The sequence below is a fragment of the Zonotrichia leucophrys genome, chromosome 3 (genome assembly GCF_028769735.1).
Source record: "Zonotrichia leucophrys gambelii isolate GWCS_2022_RI chromosome 3, RI_Zleu_2.0, whole genome shotgun sequence".
NCBI classification, from domain to species: domain Eukaryota; kingdom Metazoa; phylum Chordata; class Aves; order Passeriformes; family Passerellidae; genus Zonotrichia; species Zonotrichia leucophrys.
In genome coordinates this window covers 76,756,803-76,780,394 of record NC_088172.1, presented here as the reverse complement: position 1 = coordinate 76,780,394, position 23,592 = coordinate 76,756,803, and the positions used below count along the sequence as shown (strand labels likewise).

At 38.8% G+C, this 23,592-nt stretch overlaps 2 protein-coding genes across 2 annotated transcripts in view; both read left to right on the top strand.

Moving 5' to 3' along the window:
• Positions 1-3,289, top strand: part of KIF6 (kinesin family member 6) — a 172,759-nt gene extending 169,470 nt beyond the window's left edge. The window contains exon 23 of the mRNA XM_064708913.1: positions 2,262-3,289. Coding sequence (XP_064564983.1) covers positions 2,262-2,278 — 17 coding nt within the window. The 3' untranslated portion in view covers positions 2,279-3,289. The remainder of the gene's footprint in view (positions 1-2,261) is intronic.
• Positions 3,290-5,589: 2,300 nt separating this feature from the next.
• LOC135445825 (potassium channel subfamily K member 16-like) overlaps positions 5,590-23,592 on the top strand; it is a 30,926-nt gene continuing 12,923 nt past the window's right edge. Inside the window, exons 1-6 of the mRNA XM_064708907.1 lie at positions 5,590-5,630; positions 9,352-9,628; positions 13,825-13,939; positions 14,474-14,640; positions 18,365-18,530; positions 19,775-20,003. Coding sequence (XP_064564977.1) covers positions 9,416-9,628; positions 13,825-13,939; positions 14,474-14,640; positions 18,365-18,530; positions 19,775-19,998 — 885 coding nt within the window. The 5' untranslated portion in view covers positions 5,590-5,630; positions 9,352-9,415 and the 3' untranslated portion in view covers positions 19,999-20,003. The remainder of the gene's footprint in view (positions 5,631-9,351; positions 9,629-13,824; positions 13,940-14,473; positions 14,641-18,364; positions 18,531-19,774; positions 20,004-23,592) is intronic.

Genomic DNA, 23,592 nt, shown 5'->3' with positions numbered 1-23,592 from the left:
AATGAAAATTTCTATGAGTATTTGTCATCGAATCAGGTACCAAGAGCAATCATAGGAAGGTAATAAAGTTCACTCTAGAGTGTAGATAAGTAAAATTGGCAGGAAGCAGAAAGCAATAAATAAACAATAGTGGCAGTCCAAGGTAACCTAAAATTTATTATGACAAAGAAAAATGACCTGTGCCTTTTTTTTTTTCCCTGAATAATAGTTTTTAGTGGCAGCAACCAATTAGACAGAATATGAGCATTTTAGTGGTTACTGAAGCAATAACTTTCCATCAGCACTTCAATGCTGACGACAGCATTTTTCAACAAGCTATCTGCACCTGGCAGATGGTGTTAGCACTGTCACAAAGTGGGGCTTTGGTATCACACTGCTTATCAGAAAACTGTCAGGTAAACACACACTGGCTGAAAAAACAACCTCCCTACACTCATCCAAAGCAAACATTTAGCACACTTAGGCTTTGGGATCCCTTTTGTCTTTATTTAGAAAAGCTGTGGTCAGGTTTCTTTTGCAAATGAAATTAAACTGGATTTATAGGCAGCTCATCAAAAGAAAGTTAGAGATAAATGTCTTACAACAAATATTTCAGGCCTTCAGAAGGCCCAAATCTAACTTCATGTGTGATGTAGAGCAATGTAATTAACAAGAGCATGTCTTATCCTATCATCATCTCCTAAATCACTCCATATCAAGAATGTCTCTCTCAAATGCCTTTTCCATCCTGATTGTTTTCAGCCAGTGGCTATCACCTGGCATCATCCATCAGTTTCAGAAGGGACTAGACATTATCAACATTGACAACTATTTAGACCCCAAGTCATAAACGGTATTCTTGTGGAACAAAGGACAGTCAACACTTTTAAAATTATTCTGAATTTCAGTCAGACAAAATGAGCTGCCCTAAGTAGATGAAAAAGAAATGGAGTATCATTTGATCTTCCTGGTAGTGCAGGGCTGGATGACTCAACAAATTGCTAAGTATGAGCAGGAGAATAAAAATGTAAAGAGGCTCTATCAGATCAGCAAACGTGTAGGGACCTGATGTGTCACAGACAAGAGACTGCTCAGCAGCAAGTTCTGAGAAGGATTTGAAGTCAACCTAGCAGATAAAAAAAGGCTTTTCTTGCTTGTAAGGAAAGGCAAAACCTTCCAGATTTAACGGATAGAGCCGCTGACAGCATGAACCATTGAGCAAATAAAGTTTGTAAATTCTAATTTAGCAAGATAAAGGAGGAGAACTAGAGGGTTTTCTTTTAGGGGACAGGGATGGGGGCTATGATGTCCCCATTCCCACCCCACAAAATGAAACTCTCAGATGTAGAGTTAGGTAGAGAGGAAAAGCAGAAGAAGAATGTAGTCTCACTTCAAACTTTGGGAGAAAAACACTGTGTCATCCATCATATAATTTTTCCTTGAGAAATTTCAAACATATGAAAAACAAGAGAAATTATTTGCCCAGAGCCATTAAGCTGAGTCAGACACTTCCACACAGAATCTAAGTGTGCTGAGTCCCCCTTCAGTGCTCTGTCAGTTCCTTACCAAAGTCTCTTCAACTGAGATGTTCAACAATCCTTTCTACATTTGCATGCAAATGTATTCACTCTCTGCATGGCTGTTACACACACAGTGCCCTGCAGGAAGCATGAGGAAGCATAGGGTCAGCCAAGCCAAAGTCTGCTGGGCTTAAAAACTGTCAACATCCTTGCTGCTCTTTCCTTTATTGATCCTGACCCTTTCAAACTGTTGTATTAGTATCTTAGAAGCAAGCTGGGGGCCCTACTATACATTGGGGGGAGGAATGTGTGCAGAAGCCAACAGAGTGGAAAATAAGTTTCCTAAATGGAAAGCATGGGAATGCTCAATTTCCTTAGTGACAGTAATGCAGGGGTGGGAATGAGAGGTCTCAGTAAAGGTTACCTCAGGGACTGTGGGTTATTACCATGTGCTTTCTAAACAGAGCAGAATTAAAGCAGGTACATTCAGAGGGTCTTGCTGGGATTGTGGCAGCACTGTAATCACTACACTGGAAAGCTTTTTAGAAAAGGGCTACTCAGCAAACATGCTTCTGATGCCATGTTCAGTGTTGGGGTAGAGAAATGAAAATGCAGCAGAGTAGATGAATTATTTTTGTGTCTTTAAAGATTTAAATTAAAGGATTTGTTTTTCTTTCTTCTATTTTGTCTTTCTGAAAGTTGTTTTAAAACTGACAATGCAACCTGAAATGTAGTCTAATGTATTTTTTTATCTCCTTTCAGGTTTGGGGAACAAATGAAATTCTTGTCAGAGTCCAGTATTTCCTTTTAGAAACAGGGAGAGACCTTTATTCTTTCCCTTCCTCTTCTGTCTAGAAACAGGTACAAGTAAGTACTTCAGATGTACAGGTTTAATTGTCTTTGACAGCAAAATCCATTTCTCTGACAAGAGATATTTGAGTATTTGCACTCAGTATCTTCATCTTGCATGAAGATTAACAAAACTGAAACAACTAATCAGGAGTTTGCCAAACATGTTTGTTTATGAGAATTCATTATACATTTCTAAATGTTAAAATTATCTAATGTATTAATGCTCTTATGCATCTTTAATCTGGGAAAGGTTTATTACTGCTGGTAGGGTTTTTTTGCATTGATTCACATGAGGCTTTGTTAATTATACCTATTGAACATCAAGAGATATCCATTCAATAACAGTGAATGGGTTACAAAATTCCCTAAAATTTCATTTGAGATTTTTTCCCCCTCAAGGAATAACAATTTTCATATCAGATTATTAGAATATTGAGATCGCATTGTAATAAAGATCCAAATGTATTTTAGAAAGTAATTCTAGAGCTCAAAATTTCCCAGCTGTTTTCTTTTTATTTGAATGGACTAAATGTTGTGCAGAATGGATTAAATGTTGTACAAAATGCATACTCTCCCAGAATACACAGGTTTCAGAAGAAACAACTACACTAAATAGGCTTTAAACAGAACAAAGCCTATTATTCTGAAACACCAATGAAATGTGAAAATTTAAATGCATTTATGTCTTATATGCAATGTAATTTCACTATTGACTTGGTACTATTTTATTGCATAATGTCCAGTTATGAAGCAATTTGTTTTACACATCAAATTAAAATCAAAATTGCAATGCAAAGTACAATCTATTTCTCTTAGATAGACATACCACCATATTGAAGCTGTCATTTTTCATGCTAGTGACAATCTTATAGTCATGCATTTAGAAGTGTATGGGTTGGTCACATAAAAATAAAACAATATATTGGCAGAAGGCACATATTCTCAAGGATGTATATTTCTTTATATACATGCTGATACTTAATTCTTTGTCAAATTCATAATTATACAGAAGTAGATGGTGAATTGCTGTGTTCAAACCCACAGAAGATGTTTGTCAAATTAACAATTAATATGTAATCAGTTCAAAAATATTAAAGTTGTACCTTTTTTGCATTTTAATTTTCTGCAAAGTCAACACTGATACCATATAAATTGGTAAACTTTAGTAGAATTTAGTATGTGCAAACTGAAATAAAAGTCAGATCTACTCTTGCTTTGAGAAGAGTTCAAGGATTTGGTCAGAATTTGAAAAATCCACAGGCTTTCTCCCTTTTATATGTCTGCTTTGTTGGAGATTATATTAAAATGTCCTTCTTCCAAAATTTTTATGTCTGTCATTATTTTTCTTCTTCTCACTCTTTTGTATATAAATACTGTATTAAATATGCTCTGCATTATTGTTCACGCAGCTTTGTTGAGGAGAGCAGGCCACATTCCTGCTTCCATTCAGCATTGCTAGCTGGAGAACAGCCACAGGTTACAAAATGTTGCTGGGTCAAGCAACCACCTTTTTTTGTTTCCAGTGAAATACCCATTGTGGTGAATTTATTTGAAGGTGGCTAAAAGGGAATCATTGGTCCAACATCTCCTTCCTTTTGACATTGAAGCATTTCCAATGGCTTTAAGTAGCTGGTTAAAAGAAGGATCTCAGCGCTATCTTCGTATGAGTTATGTGATGCTGCTACTACTTGATGATTCAGTATTCTGTTCTCTGTTTGCCACACATCTCACTCACAGAGAGAAAAGAATTCTTTTCTGTTTCAAAATTCTCTAGCCTTTTTTTACTCTATTATAAATTTGGTGTAAAATTCAATCACTGTCAACAAAGTAGTACCTGATTGGCAAAATGGTCTAAGATTAAGATTATACCAGGCACTTAAGATCTTTGACAAAACTGCATCCAGTAATAGAAAGCAGTATAAATATATAAAGCCATACAAAAAAAAAAAAATAGAAAGTCTTTCTTGCATATTTTGAAAATTTTCATAAGATCATGTGAGGAAAAAAAGATAGCTCATTTAGTAAATAATAGTCTAATGCATAAAGCATTCTCTTTTTTAAAAAAAAAAAAACCTGGTCCTGTCTTCAAAAATTGTGTTTTGTGTTCACAGGAAAATTCAGGTTGAAATTATCTCAGCAGATCTTTAATCCATCCTCTTCCTCAAAAAAGCTTGAGCTACAAGATCAAACCAAGCTGCTGAGGGCTTTGTTCAATGTGCTCTTGAAAACCTCCAAGAATGAAGACCACATGGCATTTCTAAGTAATTCATTCTAATGTTTGACTGTCATCATGACAAACAGGTTTTCCCTTATGTCTAGCCAGAACTTTTCATTTTGTCATTATCTCTCTTCCTTGCACAAGCCACGCTGTCAAAACCAAGCTCCAGCATTTGATTGCCTTTCGTCAGGTGCTGGTGGGCTTCTGAATCTCTTATCTAAAGTCTGTGTGGTTTTCTGAAAGCATTTTTTGCTTCCACAGACAAGCAAAATTCCTTCTTTTAATAATCTCTCTTCATATAACTTTAAGATTAATTTGAAATAACCCAAGCATTTGCTACATTGAAGAAACAACCAGTGGCCCACATTTATCCTGGTTTTGAATCCTCCGTAGGCCACCTGTAAAACAGCATTGCTAAGCATGGCATTCCTCATGCACATCTCACTTCAGTCAATTCACATGCTATCTAGTTGACTTGGGTTCAAAGTTCATATTTATTTATTTATTTATTATCTGCAACCAGAATAAACACAAATATCTTTGTTTTTTCTTTTTTTGGTGAGGATTTCTTGAGGAAGTAGCTCTAGAATGCTAGATCCCATACAGATATTTCTGGGATTAATTATGCCAGGCATTGTGGATCATCTCATCTTTTATTTCAACATATTTCCAATCTTCTATATAGTCACATTCAGAAGAAGATGCATGTCCTCTGCTGCGTTACAGCATGGTAGCTTCTGGGAGGGTTGGGATATGACCCAGATAATAATAAAGGCCAAGGATCTGTTCTCATTTATATTGAATCTGCCAGGGTTCTGTACACAGTCTGAACCTGCATTACTGAAACCCGTGAGATAACCAGGTTTTGGCTTGGGCATTTCACTACTTCCTGGCCACTGCAGCTTTCCAGAGAGCTCCAAGAAGAAAATGGCATAGCCTTATGTTGAGTTTCTCTTTCTTGGAAGATGGACATGCCCTAACTCAATCTCCCTCTGTCGCTCCTGTGTTTTTAAAAGAAAGAAGCTTTGAAGAGGAGTAACGAGGTTCACGTGTGTAACAGTGTAAGTATCTAATGTAGTATATTCTTACCTGTTTAATCAATCATGGGATGCAAAGTATCTTATGTCATTAGTATAAACTGAGAGCACTTCAACATAATAAAATGTTAAAATCTTATAAATGTTGCTGCAAACATGCAGCTGGTGAATATGGATGCCAAGAAGATGAACATCTGGAAATGCCTTGTTACATATAGCATATTTGGTAGCTCTATATAGAAGGTGTTTGTCTTTTCAAAGTGAATTTTTAATAACCACAACAATCAAACCACTGGTTTCATTTTATTTCATATTAATCACTTTTATTGTTGCTTTAATCAATGTTAAACAATCTTTTTATTTTTTTCTTAATATTTTCACTTCCTTCAATGTTTGCTTTGAAATCCCATCTGTAAGACAAGCAAATTAAACTGTCATGCCTGAAGAAATTCAATGGTTCTTTTATTTATATTTAATATGGTTCTAAAATAATTTCCTTAATTCTTCTCTGCAGTGCAGATTTTAAAAGTCATTCAAAGAGCAAAACTAATTAAAATAATTCAGTATTTCCTTGTAGAAACTGTTCTGGCTGAAATGCTTAGTACGTGAAAGAATGAATCCCCAGATCTTTGCATCCACTTTGTCAACTAGTTCTGTACAGAGACATTTCTACCAGAAAAACTAGTCCAAAAATCATTCTCCATCAGAAGCTTGATAATAACAGGATCAGTCAAGATATCTTTCAACTTATTTTATTACTTAATTTAGAAACAGCTTATTTGTGTTGATGTAAATAATACTTCTGATCACAGTGGTATTTTTTCTGACTTTTGAAAACCAGTGAGGAATGTGAGGAAACCATGTCACTTATTTTTTGGCCTATCTTTTATTTCGTATCTATCCATATTCAAGATTTGTTAGGGGCTGTAAGAACAATAGGTGAAGCATTTAGAGAACATTGAATCCTTTGATTTGCTCCAAGTAATACATGAAAAGTGATTATTATGTATATTGTAAGCCAGGATGTCATTTTGGTATCTGTCATTTCCAGAATGGCTCAGATTTTCTATGGGGAAAAGCTGGATCCTATTGGGTCAGTCACACTGAGGAAGAAAGACAAGTGAAGGAGTAATCAAGGAGATTGTGCCCAATCCTGGATTCAAAATATGTTTTGTGAGAAGTCATTCCCTAGTTTTGAGACCAGATGCACTCTTACATTCTATATTGTCAGGGAGCACTGAAAAGCAGCACCTTGGAAGAACAGTCTACTTCTACGTTCAGCTGCTATTAATAAGTTCTTGCATTTTGCATTTTTTATTCCTAAAGGTTGTGAACTCAGGTTTTTTTTATTTTGTAATCAGAAGAGCATTAGAAAAGCAACAAGTGAAGTTAAGACTAGAGAGTATGCTTTGTCATCATATCATAAAAAGTGATTTGCTAGTATTGTTGTTTCAGCACATTGTATATGATGTCTTTTTACCTGGAAGCTAAATTTAATTTCTGATGTGGTAAGCCATGCTGAACTCTCTCTTCCAGATTCAGAACTCACACAAAAACCATAAGTCTTCAGTTTACTTCAAAATGTATATATTGGGTTTTCTTTTTTCCTGTGACAAGACATCATTTCTGGGCTGCTGAACAGATTCGGGCTTTATTTGGTTCCTATATTGCAGCCTGACACTAGAGGGGGAAAGAACCAAACCAGTAGGAAGTACTGTATTATAGAAATAAGCATACTTTGATGAGGTCAGTGACTCAATTTTCAAAACCTTGGAAAATTAAGATCCCAAAAGTAAGTCTGTGCGGACATTTTTTCTTAAGGCATAATTTATACTGCCAACTTTGTCAACTGGCATGCTTTGTTCATCTGGACTGAAAGAACAGAAGGGGGCAAAAAATCTGATTATGTGCTGTATTTGTTCATTTATATTATATAGTTTCATACCCTTAATTGTGAAATTTACTCCAACTGAGAAAATTTGTCCCAGCACAGCTGTGTGCAATTCCATAGTTTGCATCCATTCCAGAAACCCAGGCTGGCATTCTCTTGGCCTGGTAGGCATGGGTCCTACCAACAGCACAACACCTGGATCTCCCACCAGAGACAGCCCTGCTAGTGCAATATCCCAGGCTTGTCTACCCATATCATTGCTCTGGGAATGGAATAAAAAGCTGCACCTTTTAGTTATGGAAGTCAGACACAAGGGCGATGTTCTTGTTAGATACTGTGTACGTAGATGTCATCCTTAGCCCTGAACAACATCAGTGATAATAAGCTGGATGTCTCAGCTGATTCAGATCAGTTTGCTTCATAATGTTGTTGCAGTGCTTAGTGATATCACTGCTACTATAACTTCTATCTCCCAAATGTTTCGGTTTTTCAGCTGAAAAGAAATGCCAGACCACCAAGGCTCTGAGTCCTTACACATGGCACTTCCCTATGGAAATCTTTCAGTTCCCCTATTCACACTGACAGAGCAGTCCCAAAGACCAGGATGGTCTCCTTGGAATTATCCACAATAGTTTTCACTTTTCAGAGTCGTAAGTGGCCTTCTGCTGCTGGTCAGCCATCCTCCTCTGGATGATGGCTGGCCCCAGGTTGTGAGCACAGTACAAATGGTAAGTCCAGGGATACTCCCAAACCAGATATTGATATGAATTAAATTATTTTTTCAGTCTTTTTCTATGAGCACTACCACTACCACAAGATAGGAGTAAAACCATATGAATGCTAAGCAAAGTAGGGATATCTATATCCAGAACATTTTAACTGTAAGAGAGTATAATAAGAAAATTGCAGCCCTAGCCACCTGGCTATCTTCATGTGTGTGTGTGTGTGTCTGTGTTTGTTTTCTTTCAGAAGCAGTGTGACAGATGACATTTGCCATAAAGCTCTTCCTACAGAAAAAAATGCAAGCCCAGCTCATTTCCTGTGCATGATAATTATTAAGACTCCCCTGAGTGAAACTGATACTTTTTTAGCTAATGATTAAACATAAGCCCTCCTTCCCCTTAAGTATTTGGATTAAAAGGGCAATATAGAGACTTGAAGGCAGTAGGCATGAGTGGTTTATTCTCTAACTCTGTGAACTACAGGGTGGAGTAATTTGACAGGGTTCAGGAGCAGTAGGCGAGGCAGTGAGAGGACTGATCTTATTAGGACTAGAAAAGAAAGAGGTTCTTTTGTGTGACCAAGTTGAATTCAGGATGTTTTTAAGCTTCACCATGCTGGTTTTACTGGTGCCAGCAATGTTGGTATGGTACAGACAGCAGCTATTGATTTTTCCATTTATTCAGCTCCATACTTTTCTTTGTGGGGAGTCTGCTGTAATTAGAGAGTTTAGAGCATTTTGTTGTAGAGAAGTCTAGTGTTTAGAATAAGGCTTTACTTATCAAGATTTTAAGAGTCTATCTGTGGCTCTATATTCATATGACCTAAGGTAAGTCATATAAACACAACTTTGATTCAGCTTCCCAGAGACTGGAAATTAATACCATCCTCAGAGGGCTTTATTCATTCGATGGAGATCTTTGGATAAGAGCTAATAGAAGAAAGACACTATGATTCACAGTCTTATTAAGCTATAAATGTTCACCCTTTATTTTGGATAGAGAACAGATGTGGAGGGATAAAATTTCTCTGTTAGTCTCATTTTGTAAGCCCTGATACCCTGATGTTTTATTGAAAAACTCTCCAGGGCAGTAGCTGGGAACATGGTCGTGTGATTCCTGGTGTTTTGGGTAGGTCACATCCTGGAACAGTAACCTATGAAGTGCTGAGCAGGGACTGGCAAGGGCCGATCAGCAGCATGCCCCTCCTCACCATGCACAGCCGGCAGATCAGCTGGACTCCACTGCTGCTACTGGGGTACCTCTTTTACCTCCTCCTGGGTGCTATGGTGTTCCAGCTGCTGGAGAAGCAGGCAGAAACACATTTTCGGGACCAGTTCCAGCTGGAAAAGCTCAAGTTCCTGCAGAATTACACATGCTTGGACCGACAAGCCCTGGAGCAGTTTGTACAGGTAAGAGGAAAGGGTTCCCATTATTTTGGCTCAAGTATTATTTTCATTAGAAGAAATTATGCTATCAGGGCCAAGTAGCCTAGCATGATATAAACCAATCAGCTGTCCATGATATTAAATATCTAACTTTATAAATAACTCAAGCCCATTCATATACTTCCTTATCTTGATCTATGGAACTTGTTTCTTTCCACAGTCATGAACTCCCAAAATCTAAGTGCATCTAGTGATGCACTTGTGCTACATTGCAATAATTTCAACTTCATAGTTCTCTCATCATCTCCCTCATTAAATATCACTGGGAATTATGCATGGGAACAAAAAAATAAGAATCAAACCTAAAGAAGTAGGTTGCCCTTCCAAGGTTCTCCAGTCCAAACCTGTGCAAATTCTGCCCTTTCATACTAAAAACAACAATGTGCAGGCAACAACTGACAGAACCAGAGGACACAGTCTTAAGCTGTGCCAAGGGAAACATAGGTTGGATATTAGGAAAAAATTTTTATAGAAAGGGTGACAAAGTATTGGAATAGTTTGCCTGGGGAGGTGGTAGAGTCACCATCTCTGGATGTCTTTAAAAAGAGACTGGATGTGGCATGCAGTGCCATGGGCTAGCTGAGGTGTTAGGGCTGGGTTGGACTCGATGATCTTGGATGTCTCTTCCAACCTTGTGATTCTGTGAAATTTTCTACTACCTTTTGAAGGCAGTCCTGCCCTTCCAGGCCTAAATAAAAGATAAAGTCAATCATCACAAGCTGTGTTATCTATTGCTTATAAGAGATAAAGGGCTTTTGTTCAATATGGGTTGTCAGTTAATGACAACTTCAATTACATTTTAATCTTTTCCTCAAAACTGGCTGGAGGTAAATTACTATACCTTTCCTGGTATTATAGATATATTCTCATAATAGGTAGTGCAAGAACTGTGCAGAAATCCTTGAACTTTGAACTCTTGAATCCTTGAGTTTCTTTGTGCTCAAAACATACCCAGTTGCAAAGCTAGGTGCCTAAACAGTTTGAACTCTTTCTACCATGTTGTTAAAACTGATAAAAACTCAATTTGTACTGCTCAAGTCAGAGGACTTCCATGAAGGTATAAGATTTTGGTCAACAAAAAGCCCAGACTTCATATATGGATTTAAGCGAACAGCGAAGTTCAGATCAGAAATGGTAGAAAAGGTGCCTGAACCTTTACATCTACAAAGCCAATGTTCTGATTACTAATACTGTGATATGTTACTTGTGGAACCTTGGACATGTGCCAGAAAATGACTAGAGCTTTCAAGAACTTACATACCTAAAAACATGTCTATTTTTTTCACCTTCATGACTTGGTAGTATTACCTGTCCTTCCCTTATCTCTCTGATAGTGATTGCAGAGGTGAAAACCCTGATTCTCATTCTAAACCTAACTGTGATACTTTATGGGATTGAAAGGTTTATTTAAATCTTCACTACCCTCAAAACATTAGAGGAGGTCACACGTACCAGATTCTTCTCTCTCTGACTCCAGTGGACTTTTCTTTGGTTCACTGCTGTGCCACTCAGAGAATCACATTTTGCTGCTGTGTCTCTGCTGAATTAAACACAATTTCACTTATAAGCTGTTCCAGACAAAACCGGCTGAGGGCACCAAATCATCTACAATGCACCAAGCTTCAGCGCACTCAGATTTTGCAGTCCTCAAGGTATATGTAAGTGCAGGGACTCTCTGACCCATATGTTGCTCAAAAGACCTGTTAACAGATTTGTCTAACTCTTATTAATATTAGAGGACACTAGTCTTCCCATATTAAATCTCTAATGCAGAAAAGCAGTTGTGTCTCTGCATGTTTTAACCATATGGTTAAGGAGGCCTGTTCATCATGTCACAAGTTCCAGTCTGAAAAGTCACAGTAGTTAGACTGCAATGAGACACAGCCCCCAGGCTCAGTCTATTCAGTTAACAAGTATAAAATGTCTTGTCTTAATGCCTTAATTCTTTAAACCTAAATCCTACAATGTGGCATTCAACACAGATTTTTCTTGGCATATCTATTTTCACTCATAATTCATTAATTTTGACTCTATTGTGATTGAAACAAATTCTTATAATTTCATGTCAATAAACTGCATTTGTTCTGCACAGCTAAAACTACCTAGCTGGGGGATGATTCTGAGGTGCAGCTCCTAACATGAGCAGCCTGGAGCTTTGGGAAAGAGCAAATCCAAATTCCTTTATCTAATGCATCTCTGGTAGGCATACTTTGGTCAGGAAATTATGCCAGTCTGACAGCATAACTGAGAAACAGATGCATTGAGTAAGGAGTCTGTGTTTTGATCATGTCCATACTTTTTCTGTCTCAAAGGATGTGACATAAATACAGACCAAAAGGACAAAATCCTTATCTATGACCACAGTTGGCTGCAATGTGCATTGGCAGGGGGACAGGAGCAGAAACAGCAGGCAGTTTTTATTCTCTCCACACCCTGCTATAGCTTAATGTAGCTTTCATATTCTTACTGTAAATTACAGCACATTGCTTTTACATACCGACAACTTCTCTCCCAAAGACAACAGCTAATGTTCACCAACCATTCAGCAGCTGCCATAACCCTTACCTGAGCTGTAGGTGAAAGCAGTCTGGAGCCATTATAACTGTCCCACTGGAACCTGTTTGTTGGGCACAGGGATGCCATTCCATTCACGGAGTTCTTTCATGGGATTGTATTTTAACAGCATCAATTACACCAAGAAATCTGGCCTTGTCAGACTGTGTCTAAAAGGTTCAACATTTAAAGTTGCCTTACTCATTTGTGTTGACTCTCATGATGTGAATATAACTCCTGTGAACTCTTGTGCATTGAAATGCATAGAACTGTCAAGTGTTCCTTACAGGAGTAAATTAAACCTGTGATTATTTCAAAATACTCACACCTCAGTAGCTTCTGAGTGTTTCTTCTAAGCAGCAAATGAAATAAGTGACTCTAGAAAATCTGACATGTTGAATTCTTCTCATTCTAAGAAAAGGCTTTTAATGGATAATGCAAAATTCTTTGTCATATTGAAAATAAGCTCTGCTGACACTTCAGTCATGAGATCACACATGCTGATGTCCAGCAGCCCTCTGATAAATTTGACCAATGCTACAGGATTTTTTACTGAAGGAATCAAATTAGCTACTATACTTAATATACTCAGTCCACCAGTACAAATCAGTTAATATTGCAGAACCTGTCCAAAATCAGGTACCTTTCACTAGAAAAGCAATCTTTCTGGAAGTGGCTACCATTTGAATCAAGAAAGAGTATCTTCTTGGGTCTCATACTCCTGGAACCAGCTAAAGCTTGGGTTGCTATTGACTCCTGTTCATCTTGCATCATACAAAGTTTTTGAAGAGATGAACAAGTAATTCCTTCAGGCATTTTGCAAAAATACAAAGGCTGTGACTTAGCTTTTGTAAGGTGTGTGATAAAAAAGGGGATTCTAAAAACCCCAACCACTGAGCAGAGGGAAACCAATCTCCCATAGACAAATCCTTGGGGACAGCAAAGGGACACAATCTTTATTAAGGAAATTGACAGGATATTTGATGTAGGAATGTTAATTTTTTGGCACATTGTAGTTTTGCTTTGAGAGCAAAAGAGCTGTCTGGAATAGCAGAGAATATTTTATTAATTAATCTTTCAGACTAGGAGAAGCCTCATATTCACTGAAAATTATATGGAAGTCATAGCCAAAAATAGTAATTCATCCTTACAAGCACTTACATGGAGGAAACAGAAATGAGCATGTTCCTCATGCCCCTGCCCACAGACACAACTATACATTTACACATGCCTAAATTAAAAACTTGAACGAGATTACTAGATTACAGAAGGAGAGAAGAGCAACCACATTCTTTTTTATGGCACAACTTTATTTTTTTCCCCAGTTTGATCACTTTGGGGAATTGTCCACCTCCTTCCCCTTGGATCTCATCTAGCTGGGGAGCCTATCACACTTTAATGACTGTTCTCCTGTAGCAAGAGTTCAAGTTCCTGACCAGCTCTATTTCCAAGTTTTGCCATGTCAGCAGAAGTTCTTTTTAGTCCAAGTCTATCCTGTTATCTACACTGTTTATCACTCTGCTTGCTCAAGATGGAAAACAGTATTTACTTATCTCTATTTCTGACATTCTTCCTCATCTCTGCTCCTTTGACCTTTTCTGCTTCAGGTCCTCATGGAAGCATGGGAAAAAGGGGTCAACCCAGAAGGAAACTCTACAAATCCCAGTAACTGGGACTTCAGCAACTCCTTCTTTTTTGCAGGAACTGTTGTCACCACTATAGGTGAGGTTCTCTATTTCCTTAAAAACTGGTGTTTCCTCCAACTGTCCTGTAAAGCCCCTGGAAATGTGTAATTAGTGGACAGAATACACCTGCAAGACAATCAGCTACTGTGGGTTATGGTTTTCTATTGGTTTCCAATTATGCCTGTTATTTTTCTCTATACAGTATTTTATACTCCCAAAAAAGCTGAGTGCCTGCTTGGTATAAGCAAGATCATTTTGTACATGGACACATCTCTGGGTTGCTTTGAAGCACTGAGTCACACTCACCACAAAATCAGAGACCTATAGAAGGTTACAATAGTACCTGGAAGAGTAATACTTTTCATGTTTCATTTTCAGCTAGTAGTAGTGAATGCAAAAGGCTTCGTCATAAGCAATGGCAATTTGCAGACAGATTTAATTGCAGAAAATCCTAGATCCACAGGTTCCTGAAGATTAATGTAGTTGAGGTTCCAGGCTTATGAGCATTCCATGATGCCTGCAGCTTGCCTGTAGAGCCTTTTCATGTAGCTGTTTTCTTCTTTTTTTCCAGGTTATGGCAACCTGTCCCCCAGCACAGTGTCAGGGCAGATCTTCTGTGTGTTTTATGCCTTATTTGGAGTGCCCCTCAACCTGGCCTTCCTCAATCAGCTGGGAAAAGCTCTCAATGCTCATCTGCTTGCCCTGGAAAGATGGGTGCAAAAGCCAGGGCGTGCCCAGGTACAGTGTTCATATACCATTGGATTTCACTATTTTAAAACTAGTTAAAGTTCTTTTCTCAGATAGCTGCTGCTGCTAGCTTAGGTTTCCTTTGTGAACCACAGAAGTTACATGGCCCTCTCTATCATGAACTTGATGCACTTAATCTACCTATGATAGCTTTAAAGCTATAGGCTTTTGCTTGAGGGGCCCTAGATTTGCCTTTTTAAAACCTTACTCAGCAAAACTATAGACCTGGTGACCTTGGCAGAATACGTGCATGCACACACATTACCAAATCAAGCTCTTATTCTCCAGCCTATGCCAGCATCTGTCCAGAGTTTAGCTCTACACTGTGCAAAGGCAACTTATTTTTATTGGCCTAATGATCTGGCTGGAATTAACTTTCCTGTTTGTGCCAGCAACTGAGCATTTCCTTCCTTTTCTTTTCTTAAAATGCAAGTACTCCTCCTTACTTACAGTTTACTGGTGAGTTGTTGAACTAGTCCAGACATTTTTCAATAAGAAAAGCACTGATAATGGAAAATACATGAAGGTCATTTATTACAAAGTTAGTGCATGTTTCTGAGAAAAGGTTCAATGAATTAACCCCTTCAGTTAGGGAAAAGGGAGATTAGATTAGTGCATATTTCTGAGAAAAGGTTCAATGAATTAACCCCTTCAGTTAGGGAAAAGGGAGATTAGATATGTGAGATATGTTGAAACATTTCAAAGTTCTGGCACAAGTTTTTTCTTTTACATTTGTAAAGTCTCTTGGGTCACTGCATTCTTTATCTACAATGGGAAAGCTAAAAAGGTACCATCAAATGCAGACTTGGATTATATCAGCAAGAAATTCTTTAGCTGCATAACCTCTGCCTGGTCCCCAAACACATGCAGCTCTACCACCAGAAGGATTTTCATGCTAGTATAGCTGCATCTGTCCTGAGATTTCTGATAGTAGCTCAGGGATGTGACCTTTTTTTCTCCCCTTTTCACTCCTGAATTGACATTTCTGACAGGACTTCTATGATCAGACAAAGCTTTGGAGCTGTATCTGCTTGTTTGCTCTGAAAAGTTTATTCAAGGAAGTTGTTTTATCTTCTTATAAACAGAATTTTTGTCATGCTCTGGGAAATTAATTGCAATCAGTTCTTCATTTTCCATGACTTATTGTTCCCAACATTACAGGTTTGTACAAGAAAGTTCTTAAAAGGTAGGTTCATTTCAGTATTCATTGTAATGCAAATTTTTTTATGTAATTAAACTCTATTACAGTACTGGAATGAAATGAGAACAACTGAATTATATATCAACTATAATCATGTCAATCAGTAATTATCAAACTGCTCTGCAAATGACGCAAATATTATTACACAGCTAGAGAGGCATGACACATAATATAGAAGTGACTTGTCAAAGTCACCCAGTCATCTCAAGTCATGTTTCTCAAGCTCAGAGCATTTTTATGTGAGATAATTCAGAGAGAGAAATTAAAACATGGTATCTGGACCTTCCACTTCATAAGCAGTGGTTTCCTTTTCCTCCAGTCACAATAGGCTCATTAATAGAAAATCATTCTCCGGTTTGATTGTCCTTGAGGGCATTTTTAAATAATTGCAATGAGTTTGCATCAGGCCACACATCATTAGTCAAAAGTTCACCAGAATGTGTTCCCTGGAAACCCATAAGTTCCTGATCATCAGTTGTGCACTCCTAAAATCCCTTCAGGACCCATCCACTGACCACTCTTTGTACCTATCTACCACAATCACATATATTGTAACTTATCTCCCTGAAGGCAGATGTTTGTCCTGAGAGACACAGATCTGCTCTGTGCTAACACAAACCAGCTCTGCTCTGAGCACTTCTAAGGTAAAAATGAAATCAGGCAAACTGACTTCACTTAGGTTTCATCCAAACATATTTTTGGATGAGCTCTTGCCAGCCACTCTGTAAATCTTTGGAAGCATAGTGAAAAGATCCCTAATTTGTTCTTGTCCATCTTTGCTTCATGACTTATGCAGTATGTGGTGATTTTCCTCAAAGACAAGAGCTAGTTGATTACAAGAGCATCTCTACTTGAATTGAAATTATAAAATTAGTATTTCATTACAGTGGCCATCATAGTAAGTCTGAAAATATGACTGGGCCATTCTTGAAAACTCATTGCAAAAAGCTTTTTAAAAATCCTCCTTTTTTTCCTAATTTTAAGATTTTTTTTTCATGCTTAGGTACAATATCTACGTGCAGAGTAAGCAGTGAGCTCAGCCTGCAGTACATGGAAGCATTGGCTTATTCTTCTTTTTTTTTGCCATCACTCCCACGTGGGTGGTGTCATGGTTTGAGCCTGGCACAGAGCCAGTGCCCCCATGAAAATGCCTCACCCTGGTGTCTGCTGTGAGATGTGACCAGGAATAAGCAAAACAGGCTCCAACTTAAACATAAAAAACACTTTATTACCTAAAACTACAGGAAAAATAGGGAAAGACTATAAGAAAAAGGAAAAAAATTGAAAACCTTACAAAAACCACTTTTCCTCCTCCCCACTCCCTGACTTTCCCAATCCAATACATTCTCTCAAAAAACACCAACTGCCCAGCCCGGCACGACACTTTAGTATACTCAAACTGCAGTTCATGAAGAGGAAAGGAGTCCTTCTCGTTCCATAGGCTTCTCGTGGAGACACACTGAGAACCTCGTGTGCTTCCCTGTCACTTCGGCACCGCCCGGGAAAAAAAAAGTCCTTTTGCCGCTTGTGACATGTTCCTTCCATGCCCAGTGCTCTCACCACCGAGACATGGATCAGAGCTGCTTTTAGGGTTGTCTTTCAAGGATGCCTTGTCTCACTCCAAAAAGGCACAGTCTCTGCTTTTGGGACAACTGTCCCCCCCATATTTTTCCAACCCCCTGGGGCCGGGGGGTCCTCACAAATGAACCCTCCTGGTTTTGAGGCACTGCCTCCCCCTAAATGCAGTCTGTGTCACAGGAACAACTGAGTCCATGGCTACAAGAAAAAGTCCAGCCAAAAGGCCACTCCAAATCATCTCTCCCCATCCAATCATCTCCACAATCTCCGGGCCAAGTCATCTCATCTCTCATCTCCCTTCTTATTCAGCTTCGAGGAGGATTAGCATTTTTGTAAGGCCCCAATCATGCAAGAAAGGGTTAAAAGTTTTCAGTCTCTGTCTGTCGGTCCCGGAGCGACTCCCACGCACGCTGCCCACACGCTGCCGCTCCGGCCGGGCAGTCTTCCTCCTTCTCCTCCTGGCTGGCTGCTCTCCTGGGGGGGGGGGGGGGGGGCTGGCTGCCCGAGGGCTGACTCTCTGGGACCTTCCACCCTTCCATCCTCGAAGCCCCCCCGAAGCCCCCTCAACCCCATTTCTGTCCAGGCCCCAGGCCTACCGCATGGCTGGCCCCTCCCCCGCCCAGCAGCAGCGGGCCGGACGGGGGAGAGATCTGACCTCTTCGCCCGACGATGTCCAAAAGAGGAAGTGCCAGGGCAGTGCCCTGCTTTTAACCCCTGTGTATTCTCGGAGGTGTGTCCAAACCCCACTGGCTACACCAGGTGTCAGTATGAAACCCAAAACCTTCATTGGTTTGACCACAGCTTCCCAGAATTCCCACTCCTTCCTGGTCAAACCATGACAGGTGGGTTTGTGATTCAAGAGTAAAACAGACACAGCAATTTTGACAAGACATCTGCTCCATGCTTTATAGCTGCCATCTTCCTTTTCTCTTTCAGGTGGTTCAAACACTGGCAGTGGTCATCTTCCTGATCACTGGGACCTTGCTTTTCCTGGTGTTCCCACCATTAGTCTTCAGTTATGTAGAAGGCTGGAGCTACGGAGAAGGCTTTTACTTCACCTTCATCACCCTGAGCACCATTGGATTTGGGGACTATGTAGTAGGTAAAAAAGAGCATGAACTGGATTGAGCTTTGTTGAAATGCATAACTCTAGTATAAAACTAAATACAGGGAGCATAGATATCCATTCCATTATAGATCTGGTCAAGAGTGAGCTCAGCCAGACTGGTAACAATGAGCTAATGTATTAGAGGATATGAGCATTTTTGTCTTGACAGCCAACCAAATAGTCACCCAACTTATTTCACATGTGCCACTGAACACTCATTCAACAGTGGCTGTGTCCAGGCTGGTACAAATGTTATCAAGAGTGAAAGGTGGAATATAAATAAAATTCCTTTTTCAGTATTAAGCCTTTGAACCACACTCTCCTAACACTGTTTTGTTTTAGCAAGTGCCTACCATTCCCAACAACAAATCATATCAAATATTAAATAATCAGTACTTAAAACAGGGAGAAGATTACTGACAACCTCAGGATGCCTCTGAAAGAAAACAAACCCACAGACATTACATAGCCTTTAGACCTCTAGATTGAGAACATAATGGTAGAGACACATGAGACACATTTTTCCACACACTTATTTGAACAAATGCATAATCTTAACAGATTATGTCTAATGTATTTATTTGTTAAAATCACTAGGGTTTCTTATTCACAAGTACTAGCTCTCCTCTCCTAGAGGTCATAACTATTTCCCAAAAGGAGATAAAAAAGAATCCCATGCTGAATCTGGCACTGTGGAGTTTCATGACTCTGTCAGCTGTGCTGATTGCCCATGCTGTGGAAATACCAAACCAGGGATTAAGATTCTTGTAACCACTTAATTAAAATGGCTACATTTACCACATTATCCATATTATTGTGAATCTCAGTATTGAGGTAATATCGCTCTCCAAAAAGCAATCACTGATTCACTAAATTGTAGCTAAGTCATCTGAGATCCCCTGTGTGCCTCTTGAGTAACATACAGTTAATATGGACTCAACATTTAATTTCCAAGACTTTTTTCCTTTGTTGTTGGCTGGAACCATTGACTTTGAGCATCCCTAATTAATATTAGATATGGCTATTTTTATTATATAGTCTCAGCTTCAGGGATTTCATGCTAACTGTGCTAAGCTTAACCTGAGAGTTGGCATGAAAAAAAAAATCTATCTGCTGATGGATCACACAAACTCATTAACATATACACTTTTGCAAAGAGTGGAGGGGGTGTATGAGTATGTATATTTAGCAGACCAAAGCTGCCAAGATAAATATACAAATTTTCCTGGATTTTTCAGGCACAAACCCCAACAAGCACTATATCCCTGTGTACAGGAGCCTAACTGCGATATGGATTGTTTTTGGCTTGGCCTGGCTGGCTCTGGTTTTCAACGTGGGAGCTGACTTGATGGAAAGATACCTTCAGCTAAAGTGGCACAAGTCTGACTTAAGCTTGGCAGAAGGAGACACCACCAAATTGGAAGATGAACCTGAGCAGCCTAGGATCCATATCCCTAGCTGAGTAAGGTACAAAGAAAGCAGTCTTGAAAGTGCATCTTCCATCTGTATCTCACACTAAGCGACCCCTGTGGATAAAGAACTAAACCACAGGTTGTGGACTGTTTCCTAAAGAGGAAATGGTTCAGATACGTGGAAATTTCCACCCCCTGTGTAGGCATCAGCCAGTTAAAACTCCAAGGAAGGAGCATAATGATTACACAATTGCCCCAGGATTCATTTTACACTTCTCATTCTAAGGCAACTTCCCCTGAAGTAATCAATTATTATCCTTTCTCTTTCTCTAGTGGGATTCAGTTCTTATGGTCACTCATTTTCAAAAAATCCAGAGTGACTGCCTCCCAGCTTCAATAAGAAGTCATTTCACCAGGAATCTCAAATGGAAAAAGTCAAGTACAGAAATCTTTCTTCATTTCCAGTCAAAAAACAAACAAAACCAGAGAGGAATGCCATCAGTTATGAACACCTGCTTATTGATATCCACTCAATTAAGATTCAGTTGATATTGTCTGAAATTAACATCTTTCATATAAATGACAGCATTTCTTTATTTTCTGGGCTAAAATGCTTCTCTTTTAATTGTGAGGAAATTATGTGTCTGTCCAGCTCTGCCTGGACTGTTACAACTTGTCTCAGAGCAAACTGCCAACTCAAAGCAGGTCCTTATCACATTCATTTCACAGCCACTTGAAAACAGCACTTTAAACTGCATCTAAAAGCAAAGAGGCATCCTTATTTCTAGCCAGATCACAAATATCATTAGAGTCTGGAATTTGCTTTGGGCCAGGTAATGAAAGAACTATTATGCATCACAGAGAACTGATGCTGTATGTTTAAATAAGGCCTATGATAGGTTCTTGCATTAAATCTGATCCTCAGTCAGGCCCATTGTGTTACCCATCAAAAACAGGGTGACTGAATTTATCCCAGTTATTTTAAGTCAAAAGAGGCAGCCGCCACCCTCAAAGGAGCTGAAAAACCAAAGTACACACAAGCACCTAATAAGGGACTAGCCACTGAGATGCAGCTCTTTAGTCACACACTCTATTAGACTCCAGAAACTTGATAAAACAATTATCCATTCATTTGGGTACCATGCTTAATCGTCACTGACATGTTCCATGGGTGTGCTTGTAATTATATACTCACTGCTATTTATTCAGTATGTTTATGTCTCATAGTAACCATCAATTAATCCCTTTGAACTCATTTTTAAGTGGAACTTTAATGTAAAGGATGAGTTAAATATGGCTGGGTACACAGACTTGCCCCAAGCTAGCATAGGTCTGACAGATTATAGGAACATCAAATGTCACCATTTCAGCATCTGCTTTGATATTTCATTTTGAAGATGCATCTATAAAACATGTAGAGACTTGTGTAGGTCACTAATTTTTCCCTTCATACTTTGTGAGCTAGATCTTTACTCCTGAGGAGGGTCACAGCAGATGTTTGTTCTTATACCTGACAAGGTCCATGTTTTCTTTGCCAGGTGCTGACTCCTGCTTAGTGCAGTGTGGCTACTCAAATCTGAAATGCTGGCAAATAAGAATACTGGTGATGGTTTATTCAACTAATTTAAAAACTGAATGTTCAAATGCTTATTCCACCCAAGATTTCCCTCATGTCTTACCACTACCTACCTCATAGATTTTTATCTCCTTGGTTTTTGCACTGATCTTCCTCTATGCCCTCAGCTATTCCCATAAATTTATTCAATGGCTTTCTCTGTAGACTTTCACTGGAAGCAGCCAACTCTCTTCTGTCTGGCTTTTTGTATTTTTGCAAATCTCATGGGAAACTTTGTCTCAGTATTTTCTGTTCTTTAGACACAATGTTTGCACTTGCCCTTTTAACATCATCATCATCACTGTACTCTGTACCTGCCTTGTGTTAACACCATGACACTTTTGGCCTCTTTATGTAAAAGACAAAACTGAAGTTCTGCTGACTTCTATATCTAACCTGTTTTCTTCACCTTGCCTTTTTCCATGCCTCCTGCACTTTATCAAGCCACAGTCAGCCACAACACATACACTAGTCTAAAGGTGATCCTATCTACTGTTTACACTATGCTGCATGCTATAAAAAAATGATAAAGAGGTTTATCAGTGATAGAAAGCACTTACTGGCAAAGTGTTTCTTAAAATTATCCTTACTTGACATCTGACCGCAGAAAGTTTGTATTGTTTTTACTGCAGTCCAGAAAATTGTTCCCATATCTGATACTGATTTTGCAAAGTAGCAGGAAATGGTGAGACTATCTCCTGGATTTTTGCTACTGCTGCACTTACTAAAGCTGACAGCAGTTCTCCAGCTGCCCAACAGAAGACTCAGAAAGCTACCCTTAAATCAAGCATATGGCCATGCTGGAAGAGAAATGAAAAGGATACTGATACCCTCTCCTGTGCTACATAAGCTATAGAAATTTATTGCTTATTTTGTCAATTTTCAAGGTTATTAAAAGCTCCTAAAGGTCATGCACATGTATAATAAAAGTTACTTTGAGGTACATAATGGGAGTCCTGGTTTTGAGGACTGGAGACCCAGGTTTTGAGCACGGATAGACCAAGTGCTTTCTGGCAGTGTTACTCTAATAAAAATGTAGTCATCAAGTGTCAACTGACCAGCTAAGAAAAGTAATGTGGAAGAACTGCACAATCACAGGAACTTGCTATGAGCTAGAGGAGCCCACAAAATGGATTCTTATGGTCTAATAACCCATTTTACCAGTGGTATATTTTTGCCCAGCATGAAGAACACACATGCTCAGTTTCAAGCATAAAAATCAGCACATTTGCAGCCTCTGAATGTGGCTCTGCAGGCAGTGGCAGAAGCAATGGCCCAGGCAGTGTTCATCTGTGAAGTGGAAAAGAAAACTTTGTCCTGAGCAGCTACCACCTGCAGCCCAGGGCAGGACAAGAAGCAAATGTCCTTCCAGGCTTACCCTTACCCTTTTAGCCTACTCAACAAGCCCTTCTTCATCCTCTGAAATACATGCTGTCCTTCCAGACAACACCAAAGTATCATTGGCAAAGATTTGAGCCTTTCTCTATGGAAATGTAAATAGAAGACTGACAGACGATGTTTCTGAGAAGGAAGGAAACAGCCACATAACTGTTATATGATTCTGTAAAGATTTGTTGTGAAACTTGATCTCTTTCTTCCCAAATTCTTTCTAGCAAGCACATGCCTGATATCCTGAGTTTTCACAGTATGTCTCATAGATAAAAACTCCACGTTTTTAACTCACCTGTAGTTAGTTCTATATATTTTTAGCATAAACATTAAATTCTATATGTTTAGTTTATAATGTTTCAACATAGTTATACTCAGTGTGGTTTGTATAAACTATTTGGGTTTAAATGCAGCTAAAATGTCAAAAGGTAGCTCAGATGTATCTATTTCCTAATCTTAAATGTGATAAGTAAATATATAATTTTTAGTATCCTTGCATTTTTCTTACTTATGTATATTTTTATAGAAGGTTTTCTTTTATATATATGTAATTCCAATTTTGTCTTTAAATATCACAGAGTAATTAATATCCTGAAAAGGCAGAATTAAGACTGAGCGGTAACCAGCATTATTTTTGTTT